The 13,860-nt window shown below is 36.6% G+C and overlaps 1 protein-coding gene across 6 annotated transcripts in view; it reads left to right on the forward strand.

The window, feature by feature from the left end:
* Positions 1 to 13,860, forward strand: part of Pou2f1 (POU class 2 homeobox 1) — a 144,007-nt gene that overhangs the window by 98,651 nt on the left and 31,496 nt on the right. For all 6 annotated transcript variants that reach the window (XR_003376642.1, XM_026777535.1, XM_026777532.1 and 3 more), the window contains 3 exons: positions 1,469 to 1,595; positions 8,084 to 8,178; positions 12,248 to 12,421. Coding sequence is in view for 5 of the 6 variants with exons in the window: in XM_026777535.1 (XP_026633336.1) it covers positions 1,469 to 1,595; positions 8,084 to 8,178; positions 12,248 to 12,421 (396 nt within the window). In the remaining variant the exon portion in view is untranslated. The remainder of the gene's footprint in view (positions 1 to 1,468; positions 1,596 to 8,083; positions 8,179 to 12,247; positions 12,422 to 13,860) is intronic.

Raw genomic sequence — 13,860 nt, forward strand, 5'->3', positions numbered from 1 at the left:
GTAGTTCCAGGATAGGCTCCAAAGCTACAGAGAAACCTTGTCTCGGAAGAAGAACTAAGCAAATTGTCTTTATATCTCTCAGTAGAGAAGGGAACTACATTTAAACTGTAACAAGAGTTTAGCTAGATACTTGAAATGGAATCAAACTAATCTTTATTGCTGTGTGAACAGTCTGTATCAATATAGTGTTTTGATTTGGGCCATTTTCTTCATCAAACAAATTATTTTAGTAAGTAAACTCTGAGACCTTATCTGAAATTGATATAAATAAGATCACTTATACCTTATGAATTCTCAGTTGAGTTGAATAAACTGGTGTCAAATTTCAGGAATTAGGTCTTTGAATTTATCGATGGAAATTTGGATATTCCACTCTCAAATTTTACTTTATAGAGAAAAATTGGGCCAAATATTTAAAAGCTTTCTTAAAGTCCATCTTGAACTTCATTTAGACCAGATCTAAAGGAACAGAATTTATAGAATGAGTACATATTAAAAGGGAATTTATTAGCAATGGCTGTCTCTCAAAGGAAAGGCCAAGATCCAGCAGTTGTTCAGTTTGTACATTTGGATGTCTCTGCTATTCTTTATTTTCTCTTGGACTCTTGAAGAAGTAGGTTCTGATACCAGCAGAGGAGTGCCTCAGCAACAGGGTAGATGGACTTAACCAGAGAGAGTGAGAGCAGGTAGACAAGAAGCAAGAGCTTCCTTCTTCTGTGTTCTTTTAAATGGGCCAGATTTACACAGGTCTTATCCTACCTCAAATGATCCAATCAATAAAGTCCCTCACAGCGATGCCCAGCTGCTTGCATTTTAGTTGATTCCAGAGGTAGTGAAGTTGACATCCAAGATTAACCTTCAAAATGGTAGCAGGTAGAAGAGAATTAACTCCAGTTGTCTTCTGACTTCCTTATGTATGTGTGCCATGTGCAAACCCACCACACACTAATAACAATAATAGAGTCTTAAAATTGAAAACAGCCCCCCAGAACTATAGATATTTATTCTGTATTCATTCATTTTGACAGATATTAGTGACTATTGAAAATTTGGTTTAGCATAAGTCGTGATGCTATATACATCATGCCCTCGAAAATAATAACTTTTTGCAGAGGCCATAAGGTTTTTGGTTTTGATTTTTGCTATTTTTCTATGTGTGTGAGTCATGACAATTCTCAGTGAAGTCAGTTCTGTTCTTCCACCATGGGCTTTAGGGATCAAACACCAGTTTTCAGTCTTGCAAAGCAAGCACTTTGACTTACTTAGCCTCTCTCTGGCCTGAGACCCAAGGATTTCTCACATACTGACATAATCCTGGAAGCCAGACTGTTAGGACACGGGAGAAAAACTGCTAAGTATTGTCTCATTGTTACTTGATATGACAGAAGACATCATCTAGGAACCTTTTAACTAAGCCAGCTTTCATTTCTGGATCTCTCTAATCTATCTTTTGCTTCTGAGCTTTTAGGATCTTCAACAATTGCAACAGCTTCAACAGCAAAATCTCAACTTGCAGCAGTTTGTGTTGGTGCATCCAACCACCAACTTGCAACCAGCACAGTTTATCATCTCACAGACCCCCCAGGGCCAGCAGGGTAAGCATCTCCCTAAAGCTTACTAGTGGTGCAGCAAAGCTGTCCATTTAGCGTTACAGACACCTTAACTAACATTTTTCCCCAAACAGTGTCCTTATGAGCAATGCTTTTTTTAAATTTTGGTTTCAAACTACCAGTATTCATGAGAACTGTAAGTAATGATTTAAATAAGGAACATAGGTTACATATATAAATAAGAATAAAATTTGAGGCCTGAAAGATCAGTAAAGGTTAGCTTATTAATGAATCTTACGGGAAATTTATAGGACTTTAACCTGAAATCACACAGCTTAATCATTTCCAAGGCTCTGTTTATTTGGAAGAATGAAAAGGATAGATTTCTGAGGCCTATTCCCAAAAATTTAACTAGTTCTTTATGGAGTTAAATTTGAATGTGTGATATCTTCGAATTATGTTTTCTGTGGGATATTTAGGTTTAAGCAGAAAAAAGCTACATTAATCATTTGTATTAAGAAAGCTTATTTACACTAAAACTCGGAGAGGCTAGAATAGGTAAGAATGAAGTTAGGAATACTGGTCAGCAGAGTTTTGCAACATCGTGTTGGGATTGATAAAAGCTGAGCTGCTTGTCAGTCAGAAAAGAGAAAATGATAAAGCAGAAAGAAAGGACTTGGACCAGGCATGCTGTCACATGCATGCCTCTAATCCTAGCTCTTGGGAATCAGTCAGAGCAAGAGGTTCTCTGAGCTTAAGGCCAGCTTGATTTACATAGTGAGACCCTATCTCAAAATAAATTAAAAACAAAGAAAGGACCTCGTGACCAGTTATATTTGGTCAATTGTAAGGAATAGGCATCTAGGTGATTAAGTTTTTAGTAATCTGTAAGCATTGGTAGGTCATCTAAAGAGAATGTATGCATGACAATAGGAGAGCTTTAGTGAAACCAACCCTTGGAATAGCAGGGATATGTAAGTCTAGAGATGATACCTGGTTTGTGGGTCGGAGCCAGTAAAAAGTGATCATCATAATGAAAGAGGATTCCAAGAGAGAAGGATGAAATAATCTATCTAGACCAGAAAGACTTTCATTCACACCTGAATGAAGAGTGTGTGTGTTTAATTGGTAATCGTTGAGACCTTAAGACTGAAAGAGATCACTTTTCTTTAGCTTTTTTACAAAGCCCAAGGATATTACTGTCTTTTACATCTATTATAAGATAGTTAAAATAAGAAATGGCTATTCTAATTTTTTTGTGTGTGTTTATGTTCTTAGTTTCTTCCTTTCCAACCTTTCATGGGATTGAGATACAGCACATAATGGGAAGGAATATTGGTTGGCTTTAGAGCCTGAAACCTTGGACAAGCTAAGTTTTTTTTTTTTGTTTGTTTACTTGTTTTTTTTAGTTATTTTATTTAAGAAAAGAAAAGAAACTGTCTTTCATTTTACATTTCAATCCCAGTTCCCACTCCCTCTCCTCCTCCCATTCCCTTCACCTACCTTCCCACCCCTTACACCACTCCCCATCCACTACTCAGAGAGGGTAAGGCACACTGCTTTGGGGAAGGTCCAAGGCCCTCCCTACTATATCTAGGCTGAGCAAGGTATCCATCCAAATAGAATGGGTTCCCAAAAAGCCAGGACAAGCAGAAGGGATAAATCCTGGTGCCACTGACAGTGGCCCTGCAGTCTGTCACAGCCATACAACTGTGTCCCATTTTCTTGAAGTTCTGGCTAGAGCAATAAGACAACAAAAGGAGATCAAGGGGATTCAAATTGGAAAGGAGGCTACCTAAGTTTTCTCAATTACATACTTCCCTTCTCATCTTCCCCTTTACTCTTCATCTTTCCCTTTAATTATGGTATGGGTAAATTATATAAAATGTTTTATTAATGTCAGGAAGACCATTGATACGTAGTAAAAATCATAGGCTGTAGTCTAAAGCCAAGTTATCTCTCTCTGAAGAAATCTAGTTTTCCTGAGCCTCCATTTTCTTACCTGAAATATGAGAATAATTTTAGTATTTTTGTCCAAAAAATTGTAGGGATTCAGTTAGGAAACTTTCTTAAAATTGAGATAAATATATATATATTTTTGCCACTATAACCATTGACATCATCATATCAATATCAGCAGCAGTTCATAGATAAAACTTAGAGAATGAGAAGTTTGTTCCTTTATATAGTAAAAATCAGCTTGAAAGTAAACAGGACTCAGGAAATGGCTCAGTGGGTAAAGCACTTGCATAAGCATGAGGACCTATGTTCAGATCCCTAGCACCCATATCATGCCCTGGAAGGGCTCAAGAAAGAAGCACATATAGGAATAGCAAGTTGGGGGGGGGGGCTAATATATCTAGCCAAGGCAATTTCAAATGAGAGTACCTACATATATATATGACAGATACGGAATGAAGAGACTTGACCTAAACCTGACCTCTGCAAACCTGTGTATGTACATATACATGTGCACTCAGCATCTCACACACAAAGTGATCTAGAACCAGTTTGTACCACTGTTGTTGAGTTGTAATCTTAGTGACATAGGACAGGATCCAGATTTTATCTAATAAGACTAGCCAGCAGTATGAAGGATCAGAGCCTTGAAAAAACTTTATTTTTAGTAGAGTCACTGTGATTAATAGTAACTGGAAATCTGTTTCAGTCTTTAGTTTTGTTTCGAGAGGACAAGGATTGATTTCTTAAGATTTTAACAACAACAAAAAAAATATTTCTACTGTGCTGTTAGCCTCCAATTGAGCCATCATTTCTGCTTTTTTGAGGGAGGGAATATTGTTAATCTAAAAATTTGAAAGTATAGTTTATAATATTGAAAATATTGCTGTGGTTATATAAATATTTAAAAACAAGAGAAATAATATTCTCCTAGAATTGATTTTTCACGGAAAAATTCTTACTAATATGTTTCTGAGTCTGTTTCACTACAGCTTGTATTCTGCCTTTTCTACTGTCAGCATTAGTTTTGAAACTAAAGAAACACTCTTGTTTAAAAAAAATCTTGAATTTTGTGTTTGTGGTCTCTGTTATTCAGGGCATGGAACAAGAGAAAGGTTTGGTCCTCATGGAAGTGCTAGGCCTCTCCTGGACCCTTTCAGCATCTCAGCTGCTTTTAGTTGGCAGGGAGTGGGGGAGGGTTAATATGACTTAAAGTTTCAATTTGTTTAGAATATGCTACTGTGAACTAAAATTAATCATTCAGTATTATAATTTCTGATTAAATATGACTATTTCAGTGCTGTTGTCAAAGAGAAACAAATCTAACTATTCTGCTAAACTTTAAAGAAAATCATCGTTAAAATGTTTGTACTTTCTTCTGTTTAATTTTTCAGTGTTTTATCTTTTGTTTTTTTCTAAATTTAATAAATTAATTCTGATTATTCACATAAATGTAATTTTATTTCACACTAGACAATACTTTTGAGTGTGTTCAAACCCATAAAATCTACAATTATAGTTAATTTGCTTAGCAGTTTGTCGTATATTTGCTACGAGGCATATATCACTGTAATTATTCAAGTTAAAATTTTCAGCAAGATGAAATCCCCTGCACTTACTAAAAGTCGAAGAGTAGCAAATATAAACAAATGATTTGGATAACAGTATGTCCAAGAAAGGTGGGACAGGGTGTGTGGTCTGAAGAAGGCTGGTCTGGAAAGTTGTGTCTGCACTGAGGGGTGAGGTGGAGACAGCTGCAGCTGGCTGTGGATTTGGATGCTAGCTTTGCAGGCAGTGAAAGAATACAGAGAACCTGAGAGGGAGATGAACCTGCCCTAAGCCAAAAAAAGGAAGGCCAATATAGCTAGAGATCAGTGAATGAGTAAAGGTGGTTGGGAAAAAAAAAAAAAAAAAGGCCTAGGCGAGGTTGGGAAGGTGGCTCACTGGTAAGTCTCTCCACGCAAGCAAAGCTAAGTTCAGATCTATAGAACCCGTAGAAATGCTGAGTGAGTGTGGTGCCTCCACCTCTAATTCCAGTGCTTGGAAGACAGAAACAGGATCTCTAGAGCAAGCTATTTCGCTAGACTAGCCTGTCAGAGAGCTTGGAGTTGAGTAGAGAGATCCCTCTTCAGCGAGTAAGGTAGACAGTGATTGAGGAAGACTATACACACTTATATGAAGAAGAAAACAAAAGCAAGCAATACAGGGCCAGATTACTTAGGACTAAACAGATATTCTATTTTAGGTATAATGGAAGACTACTAGAGTGTTGGATTGGGTTGGTGGCAAGGTCTGGCTATGGAGAACGAGTGGAGCTTGAACCTTATCAGCCTTCGATATGCTGAGGCTACAAGCATGTACCACCCAGCCTGGCTCTCTAGTATGCTATAACCAGAGGTTACCTTAAATATTTTATAAGCTTGAGCTATAGAGAGCCTGGAAAGTTGACTCTGGTTAGCACCACAGGTTGCTCTTACAGGGGAGCCAGGTTCATACACATAAAATAATTAAATAAATCTAAAAATATTTTTTAAAAGATTGAACCATAGAAAGATACTTGGGAAAGTATGGTAGTCGTTCAAACATGAATAATTTTTTGCTGAATCTGGCTTTTTTCTTTTTTTTAAAATTGACTTTTTTTGAGCCCTACATTTTTCTCTGCTCCCCTCCCTGCCTCTCCCCTCTCCTTCAGCCCTCTCCCAAGGTCCCAATGGTCTTAGTTTACTCAGGAGATCTTGTCTTTTTCTACTTCCCATGTAGATTAGATCTGTGTATGTCTCAGGGTCCTCATCGTTGTCTAGGTTCTCTGGGATTGTGATTTGTGGGCTGATTTTCTTTGCTTTATGTTTAAAAACCACTTATGAGTGAGTATATGTAATAATTGTCTTTCTGGGTCTGGGTTACCTCTCTCAAAATGATGTTCCATCCATTTTCCTGCAAAATTCAAGATGCCATTATTTTTTTCTGCTGTGTTGTACTCCACTGGGTAAATGTACCACATTTTCCTTATCCATTCTTCGGTCGAGGGCATTTAGGTTATTTCCAGGTTCTGGCTATGACAAACAAAGCTGCTATGAACATAGTTGAGCACATGTCCTTGTGGCACGATTGAGTATCCTTTGGGTATATACCCAAAAGTGGTATTACTGGGTCTTGAGGAGGGTTGTTTCCTAATTTTCTGAGAAATTGCCACACTGACATTCAAAGGGGCTGTACCAGCTTGCACTCCCACCAGCAAGAGAAGCTTGTAACCATGTATATTCAATTTACTTAGTTTTAGCATAGTTGCTTCATAATATAAACAAAGAAAAATCTCGAAAATTTAAATCTATTTAACATATTGTATTGAAGATCTACGTCGTCATATAAACACCTATGTTAATTTCTTAAATTTAGGCAGTGTTTGCTTACTTACAAACAGATGATAAAATCTGACAGGTTTAATTTTATTATTGTTTTACACATTTCACTGTATCCAAATTTAGTAACTAAGAAAATCAGAAAGATAAGTTAACCCACTGTAACTTACTGTCTCTCATTATGCCACTGCTCCTAACTCATCATAACCTTATATTTAATATTTCAACATGATTATATTTGTAACTAAGTTCTTAGAGTAAGTTCTTTAATACAAATTTATTCTGGGTTGACCCCGTATTTATAACATTGCAGAAAACCAAACAACAACAAAATCCTATAGGCTTAAATAATCAACTGTGTATGTACTACAAATACTTCAGGGATTCAAAACAAATTCTCATTATGTTGTCCAGCCTGGCCTCCAACTTCGGGGCTTAAGTGACCCTTCTGCCTCCGCCTCCAGAGTAATTGGGACTACAGGCATGCCCATTTATAATCATTTTACTTATCAATAACTTTTAAACTAAGATGGTTCAGTACAGATGGTTGTTTATATTTCACCTTTATTATCACCGAAGTGGCATGTGCTAGAACTTGAAAACAGCGTCTTCTTCCACTTACAGGATTGCCTGCTTCTTTCAGAAACAGATTCCCTGTCCCAAGATTCCTTAGAGCAGCATTTTTCTACCTGTGGGTTACCACCCCTTTGGGAGTCAAACGACTCTTTCACGGGGATTGTATACCAGATATCCTGCATATCAGATATTTATATTATGATTCAGAAAAGTATCAAAATTACATGTAGCAATGAAAATAATTTTATAGTTGGGTCACCACAACATGAGGAACCGTATTAAGGGTCATAGCATTAGGAAGATTGAAAATCACTATGATAAAGGATTCTAATGAATTCAGAGTTAAGAAGTTAAATTCATATTTAAAATTCCAGATCCTTTCATTTAGAGTAGTTTCTCATATTCTTCCTCTTTTTAGGAAATAAAAGCCTTTCAAAGAACTTACTCAGATTACACAAAAGATATACAAGCTTTGATGTTATGTATTTTCATGCCATCTTGTGTTTAACATGTTAACAGTATTGAATTTTAGGCAAAGAATTAGATGAGTCTGAAGACCAACAAAACTACCAGGAAACCAGTTGAAAACTTTGAGTTTATATTCTTTTTTTATCTCCCTGAAATATTTGGTTTTTACAGGTCTCCTGCAAGCGCAAAATCTTTTAACGCAACTACCTCAGCAAAGCCAAGCCAACCTCCTACAACCACAGCCAAGCATCACCCTCACCTCCCAGGTTAGTTTTCTCACTCTGTTGTTTTACTAATTGAAAAATGAAACAGAAACACCCACAGTAATAGCAGTCTCAAATGTTTAGAAGCTGACCTTATTAGCTTGATAAAGCAGTACTACCAAATTGATGGAGACTGTTATTTTTCGTTGTCCTTTTTTACGTTCATAAAGAATAGCCACGTAGATAGTAAATGTGGATGAATTATAGCTGTCTGAACACTGAAATGAAAGCCTAGGAATTCAATTAAAACCTGTCATTGTTCCTTTGTCTTTGCTAAAACAGTGAAGGAGCTTGGATTTCTATATTTTTTCAGTACTTAAATGTTATTTTATGTCATTTCCTCAGAAGACTTAACAATCGTAATCACATAGAAAGCACAGTTCATAGGCATCTGCAAGTTTAATTTCCACGTTTGTCTTTTTATCTAGTGGTGATTGTGACTGTGGTGAGTTTGCCTTCTTCCTCACCCTAATGGCTGACCTTGAATCCTCCTTCCCTGTCCTGACTCAAAAGAGTGGAAGGTGGAGGAGGAGAGTGAATGAACCACTCTGTGGTTCTTGCTGAGCAAACAAGAGGATCAGAGATCAGACCCTAAGAACCACTTAAATGCATGCTGAGTGAGCATGGTGGCTCACCTGTAGTTTCAGTCAGGAGATCTCCTAAGCATTCTGGCTTTTGAAACTAGCCTATTGCCAAGCTTTGGGTGAAGAGTGATCAAGTTAGATCGCTTCATCAGCCTCTGCCTTCCACATGCATATATATATATACACACATATACACACACATGGATGTATATGTATCCACATGTGTGCATACTTGCATACACACAAACATGAAAATAAAAATATAATTAAAATTTAATATGTTACCTAATTTCACAGGTTTAAATATTTATAATAATTCTCCATCTTGGTCATTTTGCAAGGGATTAGTTTTTGGTTATTGGGGGGGGTTGTTGTTGTTTTGTTTTATTTATGTCACTATGACAAATACCTGAGAAAAATAATTTAAAAGTCAAAGGTTTATTTTGACTTATAGCTTTAGTAGCCAGTTACTTGCTATTAACCACTGACTCTTGTAGCCAAACAATTTATTAAAGGTAGAAAATTAGATCCCATCTGATGTCAGGAATTATTACAAAACCATAATAATGAATACATGGTATTGGCATATATAAATAAATGTAGGCCAAAGGGATATATCTGTCCAATAGACAGAAATGTAAATAGCAAACTAAGTTTCCAAAGGCACCAAAGGATTCCAGTGGAAATAGAAAGTATTTTTAATATATGATAACTAACAATTGACTATTCATAAGCAAAAGGGGGTGGAGACCATTCTTATTTCATACCTTATACAAATATTAACTTGAAATGAGTCATAAACCTAAATTTTACAAAGAAATGTTCATGCCTTTCGGTAAAGCAGTGTTTTCTTAAACAAGACACAAGAAGCCTTAACCATAGAAGAAACAATAAATTTCAGAAAAATTAAAAATTCATCTTAAGGGGCTGGAGAAATGGCTCAGTGATTTAAGAGTACTTCCTACTCTTCCAGAGCACCCCACATGGCAGCTCATAACTGTCTACCTCTAAGATCTGGTAGCCTTACACAGACATACATGCAGGCAAAATACCAATGCAAATAAAACAAACTTATCTAAGAGAATGGGAAGAAAACCAAAGTTAGGAAAAAAACAGTCTTCAAATAAAATATTTGATAAATGATTCTGTAATCAATATGGGAGTGGGGTGTTTGTTCAGATACTCCAGGAAACCAGAACTTGTTGAATCCCTTAGTGCTGAAGGTTCGGGCAGCTGTGAGCTGCTCGGTGTGCACGCTGGAAACTGAACTTGGGTCCTTTTCAAGAGCAGTATACACTCAGTCATTGAACATTCCAGTGCATGAAGAAAAAAAAGGTGATTGCCAATGAGGATGTACTAGACAGGGTACAGTTATGAAGAATTTGAGACCAAGTATTGATGAGAAAGCAAAGCAACTAGATTTCTTATACATTAGTAGTAGTTTTGCAAAATGTACCCGCACTTACAAAATTAGTTTGGCATTCACTTAAAAAATAAGCCAGTGGGTGGCGTCACATGCCTTTAATCCCAGTACTGGTGAGGTGAAGACAGGCAGACCTTTGTGAGTTCAAGGCCAGCCTGGTCTACAGAGCTCCACAGAGAAACCCTGTCTATAAATAAATAAATAAATAAACAAACAAAGCTGCACTTTATAACCCAGTAGTTTTACTCTTTATAAAATGAAAGCACAAAGATATGTATATGAGTGCTTATAATAGATTAATTAATAATTACCCTAATGTATTCATCAGATAGTACATCCTCATTGGCAATCACCTTTTTTTTCTTCATGCACTGGAATGTTCAATGACTGAGTGTATACTGTACTAAAAACAGCTTGGGTACCTTTCAACAGCTGGTATCTTACTAAAATCCCTGGCCGAATTGGGCCAGATCTAGAATAGAATGGCGTCTCTCTGAGGCGTCTGCCCCCGAGAGGAGAGCTGTGAGACTGAGCTCACTTCCTCTTCCTCCCAGCGTTCTGTTAGTAAACAGAACAGAGCCTGGTGTTTTAATGATAAGAAAATTTAGTATTTTCTCTAAAAAAGGGAACCAGAGAGATGGCTTAGTAGTTAGGACCTCTGGCTGCCTTCCAGAAGGCATGAGTGTGATTTCTAATACATTTGTCTCTTAGCTCCAGTTCCTGTGAATCCAAAACCCTTTTCTGGCCTATGCAGGCACTGCATGTATATGGTGTACAGCTATACATTGAGGCACAAACATAAAATAAAAAAAAATTAAAATACAATAAAAAAAGAAAGGAGAATCCCAGACTTAGTTGTTAGCACAAGGGGTAGCATGATGGAATAACAGGACTATGCTCTCATTTCCTAAAATAAAATAAAATAAAATATGTTAAAGTGCAAAAAATAAGGTGTCATATTCTTGGGAAGAATTTTTCTTTTTTACCAGAAGGGATTTCATCACTGAGAAATAACTAATGTTTTCTTTCTCAAAGCAAGATAGTAGCAATAGGGGAAAGTTCACAGAATTTTATACACACTGAAAAAAATTAAAAGCTGATTGAATTATTTGTACTAATACGATAAGAAAAGGTTATATATACCATAATATTTGAAGAACTGACCTAAAGTAAGAGTGAGAATAAAGATATCATTAATATATGATTGAGACCTGAGTCCAGTACAAGGGAATACAGGTACTAATTGATACATGAAAAGTGTCTTGCTTTGAGTATTGTAAAGAAAAGTATTATGTCAGAAGTGACGTGCCGTTTGCTTGCCAATGAACAGAATGCTGTTTTAAACTGAGAACACAAGTCCTTTGTCAAAAACTGTGTGTCATGTGGTGGATCACAGCATCTTGTTTATCGGAAGCATGACATTATTTACCTAGTTGCCAGAAAAGTCCTTCATAAATTTATTTTAAAGAACTTTTTACTGCTGGTGGTAGTACCTGTTTAACCCAAGTACTGTGGAAGTTGAGGCAGTGAAATTACATAGTGAATTCCAGGCCAGTCTGGGCTACAGAGTAAGAGCCTTTCTTTTTTAATTGGTAGAGAAGATACTTCTTTGTTTGTATTTGCATTTCTTGAGACTGTCTTTTTTATGTATTTATGTATACGTTATATACATTGTATTTTGATCATATTCTTCATTCTCCCAACTCCTCCCCCACAGCCAAACTCACCCAAATTCATGTTCTCATATACACCCAACTTCATGTTCTTTTTTGCTGTTCCTTACTATTTTTTAACTTAAAAAATCCCATGGAGCCCAGGTTGTATTGAGTAGCTAATTGAGCATTGGGCCTGCCCAATATACCAGGTGTCACTTCATTGAAGAAAACTGGCTTTCTCCCTGCAGCAAATGCTAAGTCCTCAGCTTGGAGTGGGACTCTATGCCCACTTTCTCTCTTCCATGCTAGGATTTTGTCTGACTTGGGATCATGTGACTCTTTTTCCTTAAGTTGCCTGTACATTACAGCTATAAGGTTGTATCTTTATTATTCTGTTCCTTGTCCAACAGCCAGCCACCCCAACTCGCACAATAGCCGCAACCCCAATTCAGACACTTCCACAGAGCCAGACAACACCAAAGCGAATTGATACTCCCAGCTTGGAGGAGCCCAGTGACCTTGAGGAGCTTGAGCAATTTGCCAAGACCTTCAAACAAAGACGAATCAAACTTGGATTCACTCAGGTAGGATGACCTCTGATCTAGCTCACTCTCTGTTGCTGTGATAAAACACTAACAAAATCAACTTGTGGAGAAAAAGGCTTTATTCAGCTTTCAGTTCTGCCCATCAGTGAGGGAAGCGGAAGCATAGAGGAACACTGCTGTCTTTTTCCACTGTCCTTAACAGCCCAGGCCCACCTTCCCGGGGATGGCACTGCTCACAGTGTCCTGGGCCCTCTTATATCAATTAGCAATCAAGAAATGTTCTATTGGGGCTGGAGAGATTCTCAGAAACCACAGGGTGGCTCATGAGATCTGGTGTCCTCTTCTGTCTTGCAGGCATAACACAGTATACATATTTTTAAAAAAACAAAAAAGAGAGAGAGAGATGCTCTATTGATATACCCAAAGGCCAATCTGATAGAGGTAACTGTTCAATTAAAATTCCCTTTTTCCAGATCTGTCCCGTTTGACAACCTATTTTACCACTACAATCTTTTGAGGCTGGCTGTGAATACTTTCTGAGGAGTTAGATGTTTCTCGGTCATACCGATTTTGAGTTTAACATTTACAATTTTAGAATATTGTGCATTTGGTTATGTTATGTCCATACATTTATTTGTGATATAATATTAGGCTAAAAATTTCCAAGTGTGTTTCACAACACAGGCCTCTGAAATTGTATCAGTAAAATGTGTGTTTTAGTAGACTTTGTTAGGGGGGACATGACTATGCTAAGGATTTTGTTAAAGAACATGTAATGATAGAGCTTACACTATACATATGTAAAGTGGAAAGAGTAGGGACTGAAGTCTTGAAAGATTTATTTAAAGTTTGGGGATAGAGAGTGCTCCCCCTCCTTTTAATCTACACTGAGATTAGTCAAGTAAGAATCTATTGAAGATTTTTTTTAAGTAAATTAATCAAAATTTAAATCTTTTAATGTCAGCTAGCAGAGGCTTGAAAAAGTGAAATGAGTGTGCTTTTAATGCCTTAAGCAAGCATTTGGATACACAGCATTTTTTTTCTAAGTGCTGACTCTGACCATACTCCCTAATTAGCCTGTCAAAAACAATGCTTTGAGAACAGGAAAGGAATTAAATTTTTATTTATCTAAAATGGCTAAAGATCATTAGCTGAAAAAAAATCTTAAAATATGGATTGTGTTGTATATTTATAGAATCAGGAAAAACTGATGTTTTCTTTCCAGAAAAGCTTCCATTCATATGCTTTCTAAATTAGGTTGTGTTGAAAGTACATAATACACCACCTGCTCTGGTAGATCAAAAATCAAGGTGACTTTACTGTCTACTGTATTCTAGATGTTGTTAGATTTCTTTTATTCCTTATATTTGAAGATTTATTTTTGCTCAGAGAAACTGTATATTAGGAATTTAAAATAGATACAATTTTACATGAACTACAGTTAGGCCTTTTTTTTTTTTTTTTTTTTTTTTTTTTTT

This window comes from Microtus ochrogaster, unplaced genomic scaffold, assembly GCF_000317375.1.
Source record: "Microtus ochrogaster isolate Prairie Vole_2 unplaced genomic scaffold, MicOch1.0 UNK70, whole genome shotgun sequence".
Taxonomy (NCBI): domain Eukaryota; kingdom Metazoa; phylum Chordata; class Mammalia; order Rodentia; family Cricetidae; genus Microtus; species Microtus ochrogaster.